Raw genomic sequence first — 24,954 nt, 5'->3', positions numbered from 1 at the left:
ATCACATGACGCGTCTTGATCCAAATCTGTGGTCACTTGGGAAAACTGCAAACTCCTCGGAATATTGCGGAGTTTGCTTGATTTTGCGATAATTTCTGTGATCGCAAAATCACGAAAGCCTGGAGGGACTGACTGAGGCAAGTTAGTTTGTGTGTGAGAGAGAAAGTTGTCCCAAAAGCTAATTTCTCATTATAGTTTTGTTAAACTGCTTCGAGTTAAACAGCAGTCTTACCCTCTCTCCCATGGGTAAACTCATACTGTCAGTGCTGTGGGGAAGATGGTCTGTAACAAATGAGCCACGGCTTGGTAACCACGGCTTGAAGTGTGGTGGTTGGAAGTGTATGCTCTAGAATACCAAAGTTGACAATAATGTCCCAATGGCAAACTGGCAGCGAGAAATCTTGCTATTAGATGTAGAAAAAAAAATATCCGTCATGCTCCCTCCTGGACATCTTGTTTCTAAAGGAAATGCGTCCATATGCTGAATCAAATCATGGCTCTTCAGGGGCACTTTAATAGCCAAGGCCTGGTATGAAACCAGCTGTTACGACCATCTATACACCTACGCCCTGTGAACTATGTGCATTTAGGAATCAGAATTTCAGAAAATGCGCTTTAGTGTTTACCAGACTTTTGCTTCCTACTGGATCCCAAAAACGTTGATCTTTTCTACGGCTAGGTATTCTAACCTGCTTACTGAAAATACTGTAAGCGTTATCTGTATGATAAAAACATAAGCTTGACAAGTTATCAAGATCGCTTATGACCTAATGGCAGACACACCCAACAAAGATTAATTATTGCAACGCGGTGTCAATGGTCAAAACAGACCGAGTTTGTACAGATATAATTATATTATAGCCATTTTATGCAAGCATAATCATCAGTTCAGTTCATTCATTTATAAAGCACTTTTAAAACAGCCTCAAGGCTGACCAAAGTGCTGTACATGAGCAAAGTAGCCAAATACAAATACAAGTAGCGACAGTTCACATGTATTAAAAGCTAAGGAAAACAAATACCACTGAAAAAGCTCGCTCTCTTCTGTGTTTTAGACTTGAACAAGGAACTGTGAGTAAGTTAAGGCTTCCAGAACTTAAACTTCTAGGAGGGTTGTAGGAAAAAAGAAAAGAGATGTAGTTTACGCTAGTAAACTACGTAGGTTTTAAATTGGACAAAGCCACCATGCCTGATCCAGTGGGAGCGTGCGCTGCCGTCAGACTGCCAGTAGGACACGGTTTCACCGTTGGTCATCCTGTGGACGTCTGCGCTGTTGGACGAGGCCTCGATGGAGCTGTAGCACTGAGAGACCACCTTGACCCGATCCACTTCCGGGCCCTGGGTTAGCTCTGTTCCGTACTGAATGTCCAGGTCTTTACGACACAAAGGAAAGAAGGATAAAAATAAAATCGGTCAGTTTAAGGAGAAATAATTTGGCTCCATAATGCTTAAGACTTTATATGAAGACGAAAAGGGGATGTCTAGCAGAACAAAATAAAGCAGTGATCACACCAGACCTACACATTACACTTTTGATACCAGGTGGAGCAAAAAACTAAATGATTAAAGTCATGACTGTTTTATTTATATCCTGGTACAGTATACATTTCTAACTGTAAGGGTATGTATCATGGCTGTCATGAGGGAGAGTCCAGGGAGACAGATGCACATACCGAACTTCTTTATTATAGACAACACACCGGGGAAACAGACACGAGGAATGGGAAACACAAGGGAACCAGGACAATCAAAAAAAAAAAAACCCTAGAAAACACTCAATATAAACAAACAGTGAACAAACCAAACAATAACAAATGTGAGAACCACAAACATAACCTGACTTGATGCAATGCTCCATCAACTGAGGACACTAATCAAGCAGGGAAAATATACACATGGGTATGGTTAGACAGGAAATGAGGAAGACAACAGAAGAAAACAGTTGTTCTGTAAGGACTGTCAGAGTGCCCACTACTGGCCAAAGGTGGAATTGTCTCTGGGGGCCATGAAAACGGTATAATGTAATGCCGCTTCATTCACTCAGACGGTATTCAATGACCAATATTTTTGGTATTCGTTGGCTTCTTGCTAAACAAATAACCAAACCAAACTGAACTTTCAACTTATATTGTGTTTTTTTAAGTGTCATGTTTGGCATTTATTTTTTTGTCTGGAGATTCTACGTTTGAATCCCAGCAATTCCACAGCCATCCATGACCACGAGTGAAAACAGCTGGAAGAGGACACACAGCACTTTCCTCCAAGTGTGTTACACTGTGAGGCAGTTCAAAAAAGATGCAGATGTGTGTGTTTGGCTCATCCTTCCGGTTTGGTAGAAAACATTTGGGGAGAAAAAAAATAAACCTGCAAGCCAATCACAACACTATGGTCATCTCCAATGCTGTGAGATTCCAATTTCTGAGTTTACATGAGCAGCTTTGGTAACCACACTGTCTAATAACAGACCTATTAAACCGCAGATGTATGCCTGTTATTTGCGGATAAAGACTTCCATGTGTTATAATAACTCGGGCTAAATATCATTAAAGGTGACTATTTAAAGTAATGATCTTGCTTTGAGTGCAGCTACAGAGCAGCTCTATTATCCACTCATTAGCTTTTACCCCATCAATACAATCACACTGACATTTCTCTCCATAAAGCGCAACGGTACATGAAATTAAACCGATCTAAAATTAAAGCCAACACCGTCAGTTGTCAGTCCAATCAGAAGCTGCTACCTTTCTCTTTCTGCAGAAGGTAATCCAGGAAGTCCTGCAGCACTGCGGCCCTCATTGAGCTGATGCTGTTGTAGCCATCCAGAATGGGGAAGGGAATTGCACTGCTTGGGATGCGATTCCTGTGCAGGAACTTCAGGATCTTTGAGGCGTGCGCCCCGATTTTGTCTTTTGACTTGGAGAAGATGTCCACAAATCCTGCAAGGGAATGACAGGGATAATAAGGGGGTACAAAGATGTTAGATATGATTAACAGCTTTAAACAATTATGTCTGGCTAAACATCAGCAATTTTGGCAGAAGTGATATGTAAAGAGAAACACCCCCCTCATTCTAAGCCACGCCCACAAAACAGTGGGGAAATGCTTGCTAATGTAAGAAAGAGAGCCTCTGAACTGACATGCAAATAAAGACACTTCCATGTACTGACTGGATGAATGTTGGTGGCTTACATTATAATTTTATTTATTTTACAGAACCTGAGAGCAACAGAGGATTCTGGCAATTTAACCACATCATATTAGTGACAACTAGAGCTGCAACAACTAATAATGTATAATTAAAATAATCGGCAACGCATTTCATTATGGATTAGTCAGGTCTGTGATGCCCCCCCCGTCAGTGACGTCACTTCACAATAGTGAACAATGCATTTCTATGAATAAAATACATCTGAGAAACAGCAGAGGTCACAGAGTGAGCTGCTGTGGTGGGAAAAGTACACGATCCAGGACGTCCAAAACATGACAATGTTTGTTTTTATATTATATGCTTCAAAACAAACTCGTAAGTGTATTAACGTGGATTGTCGTGTCAGATGCTGCGGCAGATGTGTATGCTGTTTAATGTGTTCTAGACATGTTTTCTTCAGCACAGAAATGACATTTTTACCTTTATATCCTTATCTGTAAATGTTAGAAATTCACGCCAGTATTTCCATTTTACATAAAGGCTCGTCCTGACAGCGAGCGAGTCTCCATTAAACCTCACTGAATCCGCGCGAGTCGACACATGCACCCCAATCAAACAGCAAGCAATAGAAAGGAAGCGCAATAACTCTGACTAAAATATTCATTTTGATCAAATATGTTGTTTGATGCTATATTTAGCGATATTTAGAAATGAAAGTACTTGTTTCTAAGTAACAATTAGCAGTAACTGTAATGGGGTTATAACATGTAATTAAGTAATTGTATAGAAATGTAAGAAGTGTCACATTTACAGAATAAATGAACATGTTATTGTGTTCAGATGCGTGAATGTGTGTGTTACTGCAGAACATTCAGCCTCTTACCAGTTAACACTTAGTTTGTGCTTTTGTTTTACTTTTTTAGCATTTTTAATATAGTGATCTAACTTCTACCCTGTCCAGGGTGTACCCCGCCTTGTGCCCGATGTTCCCTGGGAGAGGCTCCAGGTTTCCCCGTGACCCTGAAAAGGATAAAGCGGTATAGAGGATGGATGAATGGATGGATGATCTAACTTCTGCTTTAAAACTTGTGGACAATCCAACTATAAATATACTGTTAATTTTTTTTTAATCCTTCGCACAATGTATAGCATAACCCACACAGATACATTTAAAACCTTTTTAATAAACTTCAATTTGCACAAAATTTGATGGACATCGGGCAGAATGTGAAAAAAAATCAGCCTTTTAATCCGACCAATCGAAGAAATAATAGACAGATTAATCGATTATCAAAATAATCGGTAGTTGCAGCCCTAGTGACAACCCTAAACAGTAATTGTATGTTATGTTACAAAGAATCTCAGCATGTCATGTGATATAGTCTTCCTAATTCACTGGGCCAAAACTACTCAAAGTGCCCAAGGCTATTGTAAACTACTACTACAACTGCAACAACAACAATACTACTACTACATACTAGGGCTGCCCACGATTAAGTGAACATGATCGACTGCGATATTAACGTTTAAAGTTCATCCTCCGCTAATAGAAAACTCTGCTGCAGATAAAATCAAATCAAATTTCACTCGCATTTGTGACTGAAAAGTATTTTGTGTGACTGTGAATAAATATTTATTCGCACCTGTGCGAGTGACCTGTTCGGAGTTGTATAATACAATCGGGATAAAAACTACAAGAAGTCCAAAATGCATCTACACCGAGCAACAGTTACTTTCACGCTGCTTTTCATCACCTCAGTCAACCGGACAAGTGTGGAAATACTGCAAAGAAGCCATTATGATGACAAGTAATTCTGTACATCATCTGCTTCAACTTCCCGATATTTTATTGATCCCGCAAAATGACCTGAACTTGCACCTGCTCGTGTAGACACGGCGGCTTCGCGCAGAGTAAATTAATAATAATGCTAACGCTACAAGTTGGGTATAATTCAAACTTCTTTATTAAAAAATTCATCACCAATCATAATCAAGAGTAGCAACTGTCCGGTCTGTAAACATACAGTACACTGCTGCTCTCCTTCACTAACTCTAATTCACTTCATTTAAACTCAGGGTTGCCAGATATGACTAGAAAAGTCAACTCCAGTTTCCATGTTTTGATTTAATCCCCCAGAACAGAATATTATCAGCAGACATGGACACTGAGCTGGGGGAACCAATCTAAAACTGATAAACAAACAAAATTAAAACTACTGAAATGTAAAGACAGAAAATGTGCTTAGTTATAAATAAATCATTTAATATAAACAATAGATATTATAATAACTTCATTAAATATAAATAAAATGAGAAATTAAATGATGTTTAATTACTATGGGTTGCATTTAATATCAGTTTGACATTAAGCTTAGTAAGCTATTTCCTTAGAAAGCTATTAGCATTTTTCCTAATATGGATCATGTTTGTGTTAGTCTACTTTTAATTAGGACTCTCTAATGTTTTTAAGATATTTAAAAATAAATATTTTATGCTTGTTTATTTATCAATTAACCAACAGTATCTCATTGCTATTATTTTAACTCAATTAACAGTGACCATGAGCAGAAAGCTTACATTTAACTGTTTATGACAGATCTCCTGATTAAAGTTTCAACAAAAAAAGATTGGTATCTGGATCGGGTTCGGCTGTAAAAATCCTGATCAGAGCATCAGTAATGAACACCATTAAACTAAAGTGCTTTCCATCTGTCGGGTAAATGAACTCACCCTATCACATCCTATATGAGATTATTCAGATATATACACAATATACACAGAGCGGTTCGAGAACTGACTCCAGCCCAGAACCACGACAGCGGAAAATGTCTAATAGTGTAGCTTTAAATATATTTAAGAGGAACAGACTTCAAACACTGAACATTGATGTTTATTGTGTTTGTTTACAAGGTGGAACAGGTTAACGGTTGTTTTTTTTGCATACAGTCTGTATAATTAACTGAAAATATTACATTTAGTTTATCAGAAGGTAAATTAATGTGTCATGGCTCACACTATGTTCCTAAATTCTGTCATAATTGACCAGCTCAAGTTTTCTCATGCCTAATTGTGTTATATTGTGGCATGAGAAAACTTAATAAATGTAAAAGTGCAATAAAAATATGTTGTCACTAAAATCAATTAATAATCGTGATAAATAATCGAGATCTCAATATTGATCAAAATAATCAGGATTGTCATTTTGGCCATAATCGTGCAGCCCTACTATATACACCACTATAATTACAACAACAACGATTACTACAACAAAAACTACTATAATTACAATTACTACTATAACTACTGCTACTATAATTACAACAGGTGCAACAACTACAATTACTACTACAACAACTACTACTACTACTAATGCTACTATAATTACAAGTGCAACAACAACTACTACTATAATTACAACAACTACAATTACAACAGCTACTACTATAATTACAACAACTACAATTACAACAACTACTACAATTATACCAACGACTACTACTACAAGTACAACAACTACAACAATAATTACAACTACTACTATTACAACAAAAACTATAATTACAACTACTATAATTACAACTACTACTATAATTACAACTACTACTATAGTTACAACAAAAACAACTATTATAATTACAAAAACTACTATTACTACAACAACTACGACTACAATTACAACTGCAACAACTACGATTACTACTACAATTATAATTACAACAATATCTACTACTATAATTGCAACTACTACTACAAGTACAACAACTACAACAATAATTACAACTACTACTATTACAACAAAAACTATAATTACAACTACTATAATTAGTACTACTACTATAGTTACAACAAAAACAACAACAACTACTACTACTACAATTACAAAAACTACTATTACTACAACAACTACGACTACAATTACAACTGCAACAACTACGATTACTACTACAATTATAATTACAACAACAATATCTACTACTATAATTGCAACTACTATTACTACTACAACAACTACTACTACTACTACTACTGTTACAACTGCTACAATTCTTACAACATTTACAACTCTTACTAATAAATATAGCCACAAGTGGTGCCCTGCAGTGTGCAAGCAAATGTTTGGTTCAAATCCATATGACCAATCATGAATTACAGCTATTTAAGTAAAGCAGCTCCTTAGAATTGATTAACATGTGGCAGCCAAATTATGCACAAATATCAGCAAGCTTTAGATAATTATTGAAGTTCACACTCTGCTGAGAAGTTTGACATCAAATTTGTGAAGAGAGGCCAAAAATCCTAGGACCTAGCCCTAGTTTGCAAAGGTAGGTTTTGCACATTAAACAAATTAGCAAACAAATCTGAGCTAAATGGCTTGAGGCTTTTTGGCTTGGGAGAACCTAAGCAATCAGTGGGAAACAAATTGTTTGTAGGACTCATGCTTCTTGAGACACAGGTCAAAATGTAAAACTCTGTGCTGTAGCGCCACCATTTAGGCTGATCGAGTCCGTCTCGTTTGTCTGAGTAGCAGGAAGGAGTACTACCTACTGACCAAGTTTTCTGTCTCTATGAATTATAGTTTGGTGTGCATGATTTGTTTTAAGGCAGAAGGAGAAGAAGGAAGAAAGAGAGAAAGAAAGAAATCCTAACAAATACATTAGAATTCCAGCACCATTGGTGCTTGGACCCCTAATAACGGTTTATTGATGATGACCAGGCAAACTCCATGCTTGATGAATATGAGAAAAACTGTCTCGACACCTCAGCCGACTACCCTCAACCGTCTCCCAAATAGAAAACAGTTACCCTTAACCCTAAAGGCATTCAAACTTACCTGGAGTCAGAGAGCAGGCCTGCAGCTGTCTGATCACGTGACTAAGTTCTCCTTGCAGATTTGCGCCATTGCTGTTCTTCAGGGCCATGAGCATGCTCTCGACATCAACAACCCCATCGCCCTCGGCATCGAACTGACCAAAAGCCTGTTCAAACAACAATAAGACACAATGTTTTTTAATACAATGCGTTATAATATTTTCTCCACATCAGTTGAAATTCAAGCAAAGTGACCATTAGAGTCAATGAAAAATATTATTATTTCCAGTACTAGACTGAAATCATGTTCCTGGTAGTACTGAAAGATCAAGAATACAAACGATGCGACAACAATTCAATACTATAACTTATTATATTTATTAATATTTTAAAAAATCTTAAATAAACACTATGTTTAAATAGGTGAAACCTATGCTGATTAAGTCTTCATTAGGATTTTAGCAGATGAGTGAAACAGCACATGTGCATGAAATGATATACAAATGCTCATACAAATATGAATACATTATTCAGAATAAACAGATCATGTGTTCTGAACAGGCACAAATAAGTGGCAGACTATTTGTTTCTTTTGTAAGCTTGGAAGAAAGGTTTATAGCTGTAGAGCACTGGACTGAGACGAGAGGTGTGGGATCCCATGGGACGCAGGGAAAAAAAACAGGGCGATCGGGAAGGTTTTACTTTCATGAAGACGCAAGCATGCTGTCAGATATGAAGCTTGGAAGAAGAAAGATGTTCAAAAGAACGAAAGGGTGGTGTTGAGGAAAGCATTTACAGCATCCGATCATTTATGCTTAGTGACAGCCTGGTCAGGGTCACAGTGATTTTAATTACACTACTAGTTTGTTTAAGTTTTAGGAATATCATTAGAAAATATCACAGATATAAAAGACTCGTGAGCAGGATTAAAACAACTCTATTATAGACCAATTATGAACTGGAATGATCTAGCCGTGGTCCTGACAGTACTGGCATTTCTACCTCTGAGGTTTCTTTCCAGTGTTTTTCAGCATTTCCAGGGGCATAGTAGTCGAGTTCATATTGAATTTAAAGAAAAGACAAATAGAGGCATTGTGTTACACCACAAACATTCAGTGGTGAATTGCCTATTGTTCTGCAGCCTATTTTTAAATTAACTTTGTTGTTGAATGATAGAAACACAAATACTTGCCCTTTAATCTATAAATCATAAAAATAAAAAGTAAAAAAAAAGCACTGAATGCAGTTTCAGGCAACCCAGTGGGAACAATTTCACTGCCAGCAACATCTGATTTCAGGGACATTATCATATCTAAAACACACAGGTGAAGAATTTTATACAGTATTGCAGGTAAGCTTATATTATTTAAATATATATATATATATATATATATATATATATATATATATATATATATATATATATATATATATATATATATATATACACACATATATATATATATATACACACACACACACACACACACACACACGGGAGAGCAAAAGCCTGAAGGTTTTTTATATGGAAAATTGAACTACAATATACATACCACACACAATATTGTTATATTATATAATAATAAATAAATAAATACATAAAAGGGATGTCACGAGAACCGATACTTCGGTACCAACATTCTTAAAACCTGACGGAACTTGTTTTTCTGCAGTAGCGTTGGTACTGTTATTAATGAAGGTACCGAGGTTGCAATTATTCAGGAACTGAAGGGGGCAGCAAATACGTGCAAGTGTTTTAGTCGGTCCACAAGTGGTGAAGAAGAAGAAAAACGTCAACAAGCACACGGGAAAAACTACAGAAGTTTAGCTCTGTCCCAACTCATCCAGAGGAAAAGAGAGGAAAGCTCGTTGAGAGGAAATATAGCATAGGTTGCTGGTGTGCAACCGATGCTATCGTTTATTTCAAACAAAGCGAGGAAACACCTGGACTTTGCGAAGCACCTGAAAGACGGGCTCTATATTATGTTTGTTTGAGGCAGCTGCATTGTGGCTGTGAAACCAGCTAACGTTATGTTCCATGTAATGTTTGTGATAGCCAGTTATTTGTTAACGACGCTATCGCGTTGCAATGTTATACACTTCCTCCTAATGGGCCACCATGCATCGCCATTCAGTCCGTGTCCCGTCAGCTAAATGTAGCCTAATGTCACTAATAATTATTCACATGTTCATGCTTTTAATAAATCTTTTTGGCCTGCCACCATATCAGTGAATTTAAACTAATGCTTGCATTCAGAGTATAAGGGGTGTGTGTGTGTGTGTGTGTGTGTGTGTGTGTGCGCGTTTAGGAGTGTACCCTAGCACTTGTTATTAGCACTTAGCACGGTTTTATTAGTAATTGTCAGACAGTGTTGTTAACTAAAATATCCCTCTCTCTCTTTTGCCAGTATCAGCCAGAGGAGGATGTCCTCCAGGAGTTTTTAATTAATTAATTAATTAATTTTTAACCACACCATGGTATCCACTTTGGTATCAAGTATCATGTACTTTTGGTGGTATCGTGACATCCCTAATATTTATAAATATTGATAAAGAAACATTTGAGTAACCAGAAAAAAGGCATCAACCCAAAAACCTTAGACTCAAAAGAAAAATAGCTTGAAATGCCATTTTGCCATGATCATGAAAGCGTTTTAGGGCCACTGTTTAACAAAAATGAAAAATTTCCAGAATAAAGTCATAAAAGATCAAGAAAAAACATAATATATTGAGGAAAAAAAGCCCTAATGATGGTATCAGATCATAATCATATCAGGATATCATTGCAATATCTGCTATCATGAGAAAACTTATTTATTTATTGTTCTTTTAATACTGTGTCAGCATCAATGGCAAGTTAAAACAGGACATTCCACAAATTCTTATAGTATTACAACAATAAAATCTTACAACATTTCAACAGTATCACCAATGGCAGCTATACGAGGTCCTTCACTCTGATATTCAATAAGAACTCTAGGATTTTTCCTGCTGTGACATTTTAGAAGACTTCTGAATACATATTTTCGGAGTAAAAGCGTTGTCTAGTATTGTTAAGAGCAGGACAGTCCATTAATATATGCTTAACAGTCAGATTTTTTTTTTGATATTATGAGGGAAAAGTCCCATTATTTCAAGAACAAAAGTCTTACTATTTGAGAGAAAAAAAAGTGCGTCATCAAATTACGAGAGAAAAGGTTGGAATATTTAGAGAATAAAGTCATTCTAGTATGACAAAATGCTGCATTTCAGAGCAATGTTTGTGCATAAAAATGATAAATCTTTCTTGGTGTTCGTATTTGGTGAAGTTATTGTCAAGAGAAATCGCTTGTTTCTTTTAATATTGCAAATTTTTCCCCCTGTAAGATCAGATATTACGGCTTTTTCTCGAAAATATTATGGCTTTATTCTCAGAATATTGCTACTACTTTTCTCATAATATCAGATATTATGACTCCCCCCTACACCCCACCACCCCCCACCTCCCCCCAACACCCCCCACCTCCCCCCACCTCCCCCCTCCCCAATACTATGATCCACTCGATCTTAAAATCAGCTCTGATTTTAAAAAGGACAGTTCATGATAAATGACCGAGTTATAACAGATACGTAAAGAAGAAGAAAAGGCAAAGAGAATGCACCAGAATGAAAGACTACATCAGAAAGAATGTGCAGGGGTTGGGCAAATATTTACAAAAGCTGTTCAGAAGACCTGAAAGAGGTCGGAGGTCATTATACATACAAACAGTGTGCAAAACATTATTACAGAACATTCGCAGTATCTCACAGAGTAGTACGTTCACTGATCATTTAGTTATTGTTTTTTTTTTCCACTATTATTAATATTCTAACATTAACTATTTCATCATTACCTGTAATAACCGACATTTCTTTATAACGCGGCTGTTGAACGTTGAGTTCTTGAATCTGATTGGTCAGAAGATGTTGATTAATTTTCTATAACAGTAGCTCTGACAGTACTGCTGGCTGTAATTCAAATCAAATGTTTAAATGAATGCATTCATTCAAACACGTTTATGTTTCTATAGCCCTACACAGATATTTGTATAATCTAAGCCTAGGTTCGTTTAAGATGCATTATTAGCTGAGAGAGAGAGAGAGAGAGAGAGAGAGAGAGAGAGAGAGAAGGCTGCTGAGGAAACTGCTATAATGTAAGTAACAACAGGAACGCACTTGTTTTCGCAGATATTCCACCACAGTTCATTCTTTAATATTAAAATAAAATTGTAATCAGTGCTGTAGTATAAGAGAACACTTCAGGACATGCGGTTACAGGCAAATAATCAACTTTGCATCAGGCTCTATCGCATCACCCCGTCATTTTATTCCTTACTTGTTTACTTCATTTTGTCTTAATGTTCGTTATGCAAACTTTCTTTAATCCACGTTGCACTTGCGTTAAACACTGTAACGAACGACAGACGAGGACAAATATTTCTGTCAAAATGATCGCATCCTTTTAACTCCAACAGACAAAAAGCAAAAATCTGTTCAGAAAAGACTGATCAAACTAGCCTCCATAATGACTTGGGGGGTTTTTTTGGCTAAGAAAACACAATATAACAAAACATTGATTCACAACGTTATTGTGACAAGAAACGAAAAGCACAATAGACACATCAAGTGCGCATTCCCCATGCTCGCCTAAACGTTCCGCTTCCCAAACCCAGCCAAATGAAATCAAAGCTATTGTGCAACGACGCAAAGTCCTCGCAGTAGTACGAGACACTCCTACAAGATAAGACAGCAGTAATGACAAACAATGTCAATCAATAACACAACACAGGTTTATTATGGAGAGATAACCAGACTGTATTTGAAGTGAAACCTGGAGTAGGTCTTGATTAAAGTGACAACGTCGAGCGATGAGAAAACCTTTCGGCATCGAACGTCGGTGTCAACGCTACTAATCCCAATATATTGCCAGGCTTTATTTTTCACAGTGTAAATCCATCATATACCATCTCTGCTTACTACACACTGTTACCTCATTACAGAACTAGCTAATCGAGGCGCATTGATACATAAAATTCGAATTCAATAAAATATGATAAAAAAAAAAATTTTGATCCAGAAAAAATAAGCATTGGCTGATTATGTGCGAAATTGTGTTAAATGAACCCTACTGTGTTAAAAAAATTTATTAAATTAGTTTTCTTAAGTGTTTTTATGTTCTCGCCCATTAAAGGGTTATGTTTCCATTTTCGACTAATTAAAACGTTCTACATTATGAAAGTAAAATAAATGAAACTTTATAATGACAGTGTTTGGGTGATCCATTCAGACTCTCAGTAGTGTATAATGAAACGAAAGCTGTGCAGTGAAATGGAAACACGGATCGTTTAAGCTTAGCTCCCTCCTCAAGCTTTCACTGGTTTGACTCTCAAAAGGAGCGGATGTGAAGCGTGCGGCGTTTGTTTTCTGATTCCGCTGTTAGCTAGCTGTGCCGTCAAAGCCAAGTGACTCTGTGTAGCCCTGGACGCGGTTTTGAATCCTGCATTCTCCACTACTGAGCCAGGTGTCATATCTGCAGCTATGAACTTCCCGATGTTTTCCCCAATGCAGATTTCTTTAGCCTGGATTCAGTCGATGAGGAAAGACGGCCTGGATGCAGCAGATTTTGCTCGTGTGTGTGTGTGTGTCTGTGTGTGTGTGTGTGTGTGTGTGTGTGTGTGTGTGTGTGTGTGTGTGTGTGTGTGTGTGTGTGCGCTGCTTCATGTTTTCATATACAGAGTGTCCGAAAAGGCAGGAACCAATGAGAGTAAAACTACATGCACATCATTTTGCATTTATTATTTACAACCAATCAATCAGAGGTCGACTGATTTTCATAAACCGTTGAAATCGTTTGAGAAATGTAAACGTTATTGTGCTTTTTATCCAGAAAAACAACAGCACTCCCATTTACTTGTATTTGTTTATAGGGCGGTCTTGCCCGGATCGATAAGGCGGACACGTTGACGTGAATGCTTATGTGAGCAGTCGTGTAGTGTTTCTTCACAACGTGACATCGCCAACTACTGGCCTAGCATGCATAATACAGCGTTTTTAGTCCTTTTCGCCCGGATGCGTGTGAACGGGGATCGCTTCGACGACGTTGTCGTCTGCACGTGAAACTTTTCAAAAACGCAAAAGAAAAACTTTTCCGTTTTTAGTACACCGTCGTCATGTAAACGTACCCTCGGATGCTTTTCTGCTCACCACGGTTATAACGAGGGCTTATTTGAGTTGCCTGTGTACTCGAACCTGCCTGGCCATTGTTCTCTGTTCTCGCGCATCAATGAAGACGTTCCTGTCCGCACACAGGATGTTTTTGTTTTTCGTTCCATTCTGTGTAAACTCTAGACATTCCAGGAGATCCAAAATACTCAAACCAGCCTGTCTGGAACAAACAAACACGCCACAGAGATCATATTTTCCTCCCATTCTGATGTTTGATGTGAACATTAACTGAAGCACTTCGCGTGTGTCTGCATGATTTAATGCACCGAGCTGCTGCAACATGACGAGCAGGAGTACAGGTGTTCCTATTAAAAGTGGTCGGTTAGTGTAGCGTGTAAGACACTGTTCAACAATCTGTACTTTATCCTTTAGAGACCTTTATTCCATTATAATCAGGAATTATTTATTTATTTTAATGACTAATTTTCAGAAGAGAAAAAAAAAAAAAAAAAAGGCAGATGACTGGGCGGATTTATCTGTTACTCCGATCACAGCGTTTAACTTCATCTTTGAGCATCTGTTTGTCATGCACTATACAGAGCTGCTTTTGAATGAATAAACACAGCTGCAGGCATGTGTGTGTATACTACAACACCAGTTACTCATTTTAATTAGCATTTTCACTTCAGGGCCCCATATTATTTCACTTCTTATTACATGTTTCTTTCTTAACAGTTCCTTTAACTCATGCTTCGTTTCATTTTTGCCCGTACTGTTTAGTACCTTGAGCTATGTAAATAAAGTCTTTATTTTTAATAAAAACAGCTACAGGCACCCATGTTTACTATACAACACCAAGGCAATTTGGTGGATGAGGTAATGCATAATGGCTGAAGTCGACTCAAGCGACTAACTAAAGTTTGTTCGTGTACTAGTAACAGCGTGAGGCGCTCATGAGTATACAGTAAGATGACAAACTCATCTATTCAACTTTTAACTGTTACATCTCCAGATTTGAAAGCAGACTGTTATTATGGAGAGTAATTCTGTATTAGAGCTCAAATGCAGGAACCACAAGTTCAACGTAACAGGTTTGCCGTTCTCTACGTAGCTCAAGTCAGACTTTCTATCCTACACTAGCGTTTCCTGCCGAGTCCTGCGCGGAGATGCACATTCTGTAAGGAATAAAACACTCTGGGTTTGGTGTTATAGGAAAGTAATCAATGACAGGGTGGTGTGATGTAGCCTGATACAAAGAGTTGTTACTCTTCCCACATTTTCCAATAACAAGACTCTCCAAAGCGCATTATTCCTCTTATATTGCAGGAAAACGCAGCTCGTCACGATGACAAGAAACTGCAAAACGCAACGCCTTCTATCCTGAAGGCTTTTCCGAGGCAGGAGACTTGAGGCGTTTTCACACCTGGCTCGTTTGGAGCGTTTGTTTCAGAACCTGGTGCGGTTCATCCTTTGGTTCGGTTCGTTGAGACATACACGAACACGACAATCACGCTCAGACCCGCACCAAAACAATCCTCGGTCAGGTGGTCGAGGCCCAAACGCAAACGAAAGCAATCGAACCCAAAGGACCACCGAACCAACCTGAATCGCAATGCAAGAAGAGAACTTTCACTCAAATACCCATAAATCATGTAAATTAATTACATTTTTGTTATCCTAGAGCAGAGCTTCTCAGCCCTTTGTAACTAAAGCCCCCCAAGCCTCCCCTATCATGTGCCCCCCCACAAATATTGGAGGAGAACAGGTATAATGATTATCTATTCTACATAAAATCTACCTATATATTTATATATACACCTAATCTATAATCTGTTTTGAGAGATATTTTTTAAATAACTTTTATAAAACTATATAACAGACAGGTATGGAACATGAATGATCAAAAATGTTTCTGACCACTAGAACTACTTTGAACAAGAGAACTAGTCTGTAAGAACATGGAATATTTTACATGTAAAACGTGTTGCATTCCATTCGTCTTGCATTCTAAAAACATTCGCAAACGGATGATGTAAATTGGGACAAAGGGCGCGTCTCTGTAGCCATGACATTGTTAAATCTCTAGCTCTCAGACACTCACTGAACAGAGCAGACGCAGAGAGAGGTGTGAGTGCAGTGGGAAAGCAAGACCTCGCTCTTGCAGGACAGTACCGGTGACATTTGGAAAGTCGCAAAGGCTTGTCCAAAAAGACGCTAGATTTGTCACTTGTCGCTTTTTTTGGGGGTCTGAAAAGTTGCTAAGTTGGCAACACTGGTCTGCACTGACAGCTAGATAAAAGGCAGGCTAAGCTCCGCCTCTTCCCAGCAAAGAGAAAATACAGAGGGAGAGGGAATGCGGGGTTTTTCCATTTATGCACATTCTATTTGAAAAGCAATAAAATATACCAAGCACCCAAATAATGCCCTGTCTGATATTGTTTTTTTCTTGAAAACAATTTGCGCCCCCCTTCCCATCTCTCCCAGCTTGAGAACCACTGCCCTAGGGCAATGGTCACCAAAGCTCTTCCTGGAGATCCCCCTTCCTACAGGTTTCATCTCCAACCAAAATCTCACCCACCTGTTTTAGTTGATCAAGAGCCTCTTAAGGCAACAATTAAATGGTCAGATGGGCACGATTACAATTGGAGCTAAAGTCTTCAGGAAGACAAATCTCCAGGAACAGGGTTGATGAGCACTGTCCTAAGGGAACGCGACGCAAGAGCGGGTTAAACATTCGAGAAATCCTAAAAAGCTATAGCGATTACACATTTTGACAAGCGACAGATAACCATGAACATACCTGACAGCTACTGATGATGGATTCTGACAAACTCTGTGGTCGAGCACGTCATGGCAATTCGAAAAACGAAACAAAGCACGCCTCCTCATTTTAAAACGAGGCGAATTGCAACAACGTTGTCCCGATGAAACATCGATTCCCACTCAAACTTATCAATTCGAATAACTACAGCTAAAAACAGTCTCGCTCTGACCAACGAGATGACTGTTTACTCACATGTGACTCGCATAAACGCATTTCGATACGCTTTAAAATGTTGCCATGCGAAAGCGAACCGAAGCGGGGAGAAAAATGCAACACTGAAACACTAAGTCCCCGTTTCAGAACAAAGCGCATATCTACAGGTCCGAAAACACCCTTAGAAGGAACAGTTTAACTCCTAACTGTTACACAACAAAATGCTGACACTGGAGACTCCTCCCAAAAATCCTAAACAAAACGTCTCCTAAAAACAAAAACAAATAAATAAATAACGATAATGAACAGAATGAGCGCATTAATATAATCCTGCAATTTGCCCGGCAGCTGTTATTACTGTCCGATCTGCCGTTATAGAAAACTAATCAACATCCATCCATCCATCTTCTATACCGCTTATCCTCTTCAGGGTCACGGGGAAACTGGAGCCTATCCCAGGGAGCATCGGGCACAAGGTGGGGTGCATCCTGGACAGGGTGCCAATCCGTCGCAGACACATTCACACAACCATTCATACACTACGGACACTTTAGACACGCCAATCAGGCTACCATGCATGTCTTTGGACTGGGGGAGGAAACCGGAGTACCCGGAGGAAACCCCCACAGTACGGGAAGAAGATGCAAACTCTGCACACACAGCGCCACGGCTGGAGGTGTGAGGCAAACGTGCTAACCACTAAGCCACCGTGTGCCCGTACTGATCAGCATCTTCTGACCTTATTTGATCATTCAAAAGCACTAGAGAATAAAGTGTTTTATTTGCTCCAAGCCAACTCAACAGCTCATTACCACACCCTTCCTGAAGATAAAGTGGGTGTGTTAAAGCAGGAGACAACAAAATATGCGCTGTAGAGGGAGTAACAAGCCAGGATTCAGATATCTTAACCTTGAGGGTCAAATCAGATATTAGAAACAATCAAAAAGACCTATAATCATAACTCAACGGTTTTGTTATAGAGTAGGTTACCCTGCATTCTCAGTGCTGCCCGTATAGTGATAATCTGAACTAGATTTTAATACAGTGCAACAGTATAGACCACAGGGCTGCTGGACACAACGTGGCGATTTATTTTCTATAACAGCAGTTTAGATGCTAGTACATTAATGCGCTTGTTCTAATACATCATTTACATTTATTCATTTAGCAGACGCTTTTATCCAAAAGGAAATACAAGCAAAGCAATATATCAAGCGGAGAACAATACAAGTAGTGCTACCGTACAAGATCTTTAATTGAGTTCTACAAAAGCAAAGTGCGCAGAGTCGAGGTGTAAGTGCCAGAGTAGGTGTTTTTTGTTTTGTTTTTTAGGATAATGTGGGGTTGGCGTTTTAGGTGTTAGTTAGGTGTTCATGGAAGAGGTGGGTCTGTAGCTGTTTTTTTGAAGAGAGTGACAGATTCTGCGGTCTGGACTGAGGTTGGAAGTTCATTCCACCACTGAGGGACAGATAGTGTGAAGGTTCTGGATCATCGTTTCTATTGACCCAATTTACACAGGGACTCCACATAAACAGATTTAAAAACATGTGTAATTGTCGATGTGGTGATGTTTATTTAACATTGATGGAAGGAGTCTCCAGTGTCAGCACTTCATAATAGTCGGAGGTAAAGCTGCTACTTTAAGTTTTCTGACACAACTTCAGGTTTGTGGTTTTTCTGGAACACGACAAACCTGACATATTTTTGTCTAATTATCTTCACGAGACAGAAAACAGATACGCCAGTAAGGGAACGGCTCTTTATAGCTGCTCTAATGTAATCCACAACAGGAACTCAACTTGTCTCACAGATGTTCCACAACATTAATCTGAGCTATATACAAATTGAAAAGCATGATGTGTTGTTCTTTAATTATTAAAAAAGTTTACCTGGGAGATTGTCGTGGTACAAGAGGAATGAAATACTTTGTGACGTGATGTTATGGGAAAATAATCCAACGCACACGACGCTGTTGTGGAGTTTTTTTTCCAATATTAATTAAAGTGCCGGTCATTTTCATTTTGACTGTTCATTAGAAAACAGGCCTCAGCTCAATTTGATTGGCTTACTCGTACACTGTGAACTCATAAGTGCTATGATTTGTTTTCAATGGGTTGAGCTTCTAAAAATACCGGGGGGGGGGGATATTTGTTGTATTATTTATGTTGTTATAGGTTCAATATTAACAATACTTTTTATTAAAATTGTCTTATATAAGTAAACGTGTAAATTCATATTTTCTATTTGTATACCACTGCTGTAATGGATCATTTTCTCTGTCAATAGTTGGCTCCTATATTCTTGTATATTCTACTGAGACCTTGCTGTTCGTCTTCGGAAGAATTTCGTGTCCACTTCATTCTGGACAAATAGCGCCAATGTCATGGTGGATGTTTAACGCCTCATTTAAAGTGATGATGCTGTTGGAATCATGATGATTCGTCATTGAGGTCTCTATGGCTAGATTGCACTTGCTTTGTTGGATCTTCTAGCATGCTTATAATTATTTTTATTTACTTATTTTACTATGTCTCCAATTTGGTCTGGTCAATTCCCACCCAATAGCCAACTCTCCTATTACATGACAACCAAAAGCCAGGGTGGGTGAACCCAATATGAAGCCAACCAAACAGCTGATTATGCTGCATCATGCTTTTTGGCCTCTTCCGCATACATAAGCTCACGGATGCCCAGGATTGGCTAGTGCCCTTTTGACTGACAAGACAGAATCAGTAATGCCCCCCCCCAACCCCCCCCACCACCACCCCCACCCCATTAGCACAACCAATTTTGCTCTTTCGCAATCGCAGGAAAATAGGCTGAACGGTTTTCTGTTGTGTCACTCAGGAGCCTCCTAGCGTGTTTTGTCTATGTTATAATCTTTAAAGTGTCTTCCAGAAATCACTGAGATGGTGATGGTCTGTTGATGTATTAATGATTTTCTAGCTATATAATTAAGTAATGCATTTCCTATCACATGGGTATAAAAGAGAAAGACTGGATGGAACGGTTACATCGAGACAGAAGAGACCCTGAATAATGACAAACACTCAAGATGTACCATAAAATCGATTATCAGCCCCACCATATCTGAGGAAACCTTATGGGCGGAGCCGAGCACGTGTCCTGGCTGGGGGCGGGATGAGCGCGTGTCCTGGCTGGGGGGCGGGGCTAATTTCCGGGTTGGAGAATTGCAAATAGATTGTAGAAACGTCAAATCTAGGCAGATCCATTGATTGGCAGTGCTGTAAATCACAGTTTCCCCCTAATGCATCTTTTATAACATGTTTCACATTACGAACTGATCCTCTAACAGACTTTACACAGCTTACTAAAGAGTTTGGACACCTTAGTGATCGGACAGTTGATTTGATTTGTGTTAAAGCACAGACATGTCTACCTCCTCGCACTCGTCGCGCTGCGCGTCTCTGCTTTCCAGCATGTCGCAGAACTGCTCCAGTGTGAGCGCTTCCTCCCCGCGGCCGAGACGCTCCTCCAGCCAGCGCACCAGCGCGCTCTCGTTGCGGGCGATCGCAGATTCGGACACGGTGAGAGTGGTGGTGTCACCGGCGCGGCCCGCTGCCTCTCTCAGCCGCACCTGCTCCATCAGGGCCTCGGGCGACGGCAGGCCGGAGCTCGCTACAGGCGCGTGAGTCGAGCCCCGGCCGCTGCGTCCCGTGCCGGTGCCTCCTGCTGCTGAGCCGCTGCCGCCGCCGCCGCCAGTCTGGGTTCCCGTGGCCACCGCAGAGGCCGGGCCGCCTTCCGTGAAACTCGGGCTCTCCGCCTCGATGTCCTCCTCGTCACCGCTCCCGGTGCCGCCGCTCTCCGCGTTCCCCATCACTGATATCCCAAGTGCGGGTTAACACACGGAGTCTTTATTCGTTTCAGCTCCGTGATTCAGTCCCTTTCGATATCTCCACTCCGGTCGGCTGCTTTCGGTCGGTGTCACTACCGCATTTGATGTCGGTAGCGTCACAACCAGGGTTACGGATTTATCAGCCAACTTCCGCGATCCTCCGTCAGGCGCTGTGTGGAACAACAGACGCCCCCTAGTGCTTCCCTCCAGTACTACACTACTAGCTCTGTGCTTTTCTTTTTTCTTTTCTTTTCTTCCTTTCTTCTCCTTTCCTTTTTTCTTGACTTTTCTTTTTTCTTGTCTCTTTTCTTTTCCGTTCCCTTTTTCTTTTCTATTCTTTTTTCTTTTCCTTTCCTTTCCCTTTTTTCTTTTCTATTTTCTTGTCTTTTCTTTTTTCTTTTCTTTTCCCTTTTTCTTTTCTCTTTTCTTTTTTCTTTTCTTTCCTTTTCCCTTTTCTTTTCTTTCTTTTCTTTTAATTGTTTCATTACTTATGGCTGTGTGGTCATTTGTGTTTGGATGTTTCACATTTTTGTTGGTTTGGAGTGACTTTTGGATCAATTCAATTGATATAAATAAATAAATATGCTGAAAGTAGCTATAGGGAAAAAAAGTATTTATCTTTATACAGAATTATAATTTTACTTCATTCTCTTCAACACACGCATTTTCTGTGGTCTGGGGAGGAAACTGGTTTATAAACCTGTTTTGTTTGCAATTATTTGATATCCGTGAGAGCAGAGTATTTTTGTGTTTTTTTTTAACAAAAGATCAAAAGTTTAAACAATAAAGACAATTTTTTAACAGCCGTCTTTGCTCATATTTACCAAGGGTGCCAATATTAGTGGAGGGCACTGTGTGTGTGTGTGTATATATATATATATTTCAGAATCATAATTTTACTTCACTCTCTACAACAAAGAAAATATTTTAAAACACTGATTTTGAGGGGAAAAGCATCCTCAACGTAAAACGTATTATTTTGTTGTTGTTTTATTTTTTTTTACAGACCTTCATCAACTTTATTTAATTGTATTTTTAGAACATATTTCACTGCCTGCTTAAGGGTTAAAGGGGAATTTGTCTGGTAATCCCTACGTTTTGAACCCTTTTTAATTTAAAATATTTACATTTCTCAGCAGCAGACATGCGCACTACGAGCAACCAGAACCCGGAAGTTCTCAGCGACGGCACTACTGTGTTGACAGTAACCTTGTGTTTAGGTGTTTCTGGTGATGCTGGTTTTTTTTTTTTTACGTTAACTGTTTTTCATGCCTCAGTTATGTAAAGTGACTAAACTGTCATCAGCACCATGTTAAAATATGTTGTGGCGCTTATTTCAGTGAGTTTGGCGGTGTGGAGCGGGTCTGAGTGGATAAACCTCTGGCTTTTTGATCTGGATGTGGCTCAGGACTCGGGCAGACTACTGAGCCAGGAAGAGCTGGCACTTTATAACGGGAAGGAGGACAGTAAAGGACTTTACCTCGCCATTTTAGGACAGGTGTTTGATGTTGAGAAGGGGAGGAAACATTACGGTCCTGATGGAGGCTATCGTTTCTTTACAGGTAATTTCTCCAGCACACTTTCTGCTGATAAATACTGCTTTTAAATGGGAACACCACACACACACACGCACACACAGGGTGCAGAAGAAAAAGTCCAGGGGGTGGAGCTGGACCTGCTCCAATGCCTTCTATAACCAAAACCCTAATCCATGAGACACTCTACAACACACTTCTCAACTTCCACCTCCAGAACACCTGGTTCTGCTCAGCGGAGGTAGGAGGAGTCGGATCAGGTCTGACTCCACCCCCTGGATTTTTTGGTTCTGCAGCAAGGAGATAGCAAAGTGAGGGCAAGAGTACATGCACCAACTAATAAAGGACAAGGTTGGGATGCAGCCACTGGGAATCCCTCAGCATGAGGATTGTGTACAAAGTGATAACCCCATGTTGTTCCACATGTCAGTCAGCGTGTTGATGTATTTTTAGGAAGAGATGCATCCAGGGCTTTTGTGACAGGCGATTTTACAGAGGCGGGGTTGACCGACGATGTCTCGGACCTGTCTCCATCTCAAATAGTGGCACTCTACGACTGGCTGGCTTTCTATCAGAAGGACTACACACGTATAGGTAAGGTACTGTGGAGTTGGCAAGGAAGAAGCTTGAAAACCAGTGGAAGTTTTAGTACAGTTTGCCATATGAAAATATGAATAAAATATTGCTAAACAAGGCCCACTGTTTCCTGCAGTTCATGTCTAATGTCTATTTTCTCCACAGGCAAGTTAATTGGTCGATTCTACAGCGAGAGCGGAAAGCCCACAGACGTCCTGAAGCAGGTGGAGGCCTCTTTGGCTCAGGGGCTGAAACAGAAAGCCCAGGCTGAGAAGGAGAATGAGCTTTATCCAGCCTGTAACTCCGAGTGGCGCTCTGACAGAGGAGGACGTGTCTGGTGCTCCACTAAAAGGTAACTCTGACCCTTAAGTTAAGGCCCTTAACCCTCAACTCTTATCTATAAAATTAGATAAATGTAAGTCACTCTGGATAAGGGCGTCTGTCAAATGCTGTAAATGTCAACGTAAGTATATTTTAAGGGTATTTCAGGCATACAAATGAGTAACAATCACTAGCAATAGAGGCATCCATGTGGACTCATGGGTAGTGTTGAGTTCTACTTGTTTTTCAATATTTGCTCAGTTGATGCTTTTAATCAGAGAAGATTAATTATTTAAATGAAGACGTCTAGCTGTTTAACAAATATTATGAAATTAAAATACAAGGGTGAGACAAATGAAAATCTTAAAATTGCAACATAAATTAGAATCAAATACCCCCCCTCCCCCCCCCCCCCGTAGAGGAATCCAGACACTTGGTTTGAAACATTAGAGATTGCATAAACTCTCTACTTTAATAACACAACTGATATTTTTTTAAAAATCACTTGCAGTAGTGTTTATTACCAGAAAGGGCAAAATCCCTAAATCACCAAAAGTTACATACTGCTGCTTTAATCTATAAGACTGCAATCTGTGTTGTGTCTTTTCCAGTGGTGGAGTGCACAGAGACTGGGCTGGTGTTCCCAGGATGCTCTTCTCACCTGGTTCGGGCCAAGCACGCTGCGTGTGTGTACGGCTGGATGATCGCACACAATCAGATAACCCTAATCTCCAGCAGTACAAAGACTGTCCACCTCAGGCCGAGTCGTGTCTCCTTAGCCATGACTGAGCTTTCTAACTTTTTATGTGTCATTAGTTACTTTTATTGTAAGCAATATAAACTGGTTTGACTGGTCTCAGGATGGATAACCAGACAGGATACATTTAAAGGTGCTATATGTAATATTTTTCTGTTTAAAAGTCATTGGGCATCGCACATTTTGGAAATGTATCAGAAACACATCAAACACCAGTATATTCTCTATTGAAGAACCCGGTGTGTGTGAAGTTGGGTAGGAAGGAATCATCGACTTACCTGCTGCTTCAAACCACCTGCTCTCCATCCACAGCTGATGCTTGACCATGCTCCCCTGCCACATTTATATTATCAAATTACAGTTTAAGGTAGTTTGCTGATTCAGAAATGTACTGTACCCACCCCCTCCTCCCAGCATGCACCATGCACTTTATTAGAAACACCTGTATACCTGTTGATTCATGCAATTCTCTAATCACGTGGCAGAAGCACAGTGTTTACAATCATGCCGATACAGGTCAAGAGCTTCAGCTGTGTGTTCATGTTAAACGTCAGAACGAGGGGGGAGAAAATGTGAGCGCCGTGACTTTAACTGTGGGTATTGTAGCCCAACTGCTTTTTTGGGCTGCGTTCTGAGATGCTTTTCTGCTCACCACGGATGTAAAGAGTGTTCGAGAGTTACTGTAGCATTCCTGTCAGCAGTTCTCTGTGTAAACTCTGTAGATTGTTGGTGTGAAAATCCCAGCTCAGCCATTTCTAAAATACTCCAATCGGACTGCCTGGAACCATTCTT

General features: G+C 39.6%; 2 protein-coding genes across 5 annotated transcripts in view; one reads left to right on the top strand and one right to left on the bottom strand.

Annotated features, from left to right (window-relative positions):
* The window catches only part of zzef1 (zinc finger, ZZ-type with EF hand domain 1), a 91,943-nt gene extending 70,988 nt beyond the window's left edge, over positions 1–20,955 (bottom strand). For all 3 annotated transcript variants that reach the window (XM_053618601.1, XM_053618599.1, XM_053618600.1), the window contains exons 1-4: positions 20,518–20,955; positions 7,980–8,124; positions 2,742–2,936; positions 1,190–1,373 (exon numbers count right to left, since the gene is read on the bottom strand). In XM_053618601.1, coding sequence (XP_053474576.1) covers positions 1,190–1,373; positions 2,742–2,936; positions 7,980–8,124; positions 20,518–20,955 — 962 coding nt within the window. The remainder of the gene's footprint in view (positions 1–1,189; positions 1,374–2,741; positions 2,937–7,979; positions 8,125–20,517) is intronic.
* A 310-nt stretch (positions 20,956–21,265) lies between these two features.
* LOC128603863 (neuferricin) lies at positions 21,266–24,394 on the top strand. 2 transcript variants are annotated; one of them, XM_053618605.1, is made up of 4 exons: positions 21,266–22,535; positions 22,962–23,102; positions 23,250–23,436; positions 24,017–24,394. In XM_053618605.1, exons 1-4 carry the CDS (start codon positions 22,283–22,285, stop codon positions 24,192–24,194), a joined length of 759 nt encoding a protein of 252 aa, XP_053474580.1. In that variant the 5' UTR covers positions 21,266–22,282; the 3' UTR covers positions 24,195–24,394. The 2 variants fall into 2 exon arrangements, with proteins under 2 accessions (XP_053474580.1, XP_053474579.1); XM_053618604.1 differs by having other exon boundaries at positions 22,962–23,107; positions 23,255–23,436.
* Positions 24,395–24,954: the final 560 nt, after the last annotated feature.

The sequence above is a fragment of the Ictalurus furcatus genome, chromosome 28 (assembly GCF_023375685.1).
Source record: "Ictalurus furcatus strain D&B chromosome 28, Billie_1.0, whole genome shotgun sequence".
NCBI lineage: Eukaryota > Metazoa > Chordata > Actinopteri > Siluriformes > Ictaluridae > Ictalurus > Ictalurus furcatus.
The sequence above is the reverse complement of the archived record's forward strand: the minus strand, read 5'-3'. Positions and strand labels throughout refer to the sequence as shown.

Excerpts from the sequence above, each read along its gene's own strand:
- LOC128603863 (XM_053618605.1), top strand. The coding sequence starts at position 22,283 with ATGTTAAAATATGTTGTGGCGCTTATTTCAGTGAGTTTGGCGGTGTGG. Across the intron at positions 23,103-23,249 it reads GAAGGACTACACACGTATAG|GCAAGTTAATTGGTCGATTC; the intron begins GTAAGGTACTGT and ends TTTTCTCCACAG. Across the intron at positions 23,437-24,016 it reads GTCTGGTGCTCCACTAAAAG|TGGTGGAGTGCACAGAGACT; the intron begins GTAACTCTGACC and ends TGTCTTTTCCAG.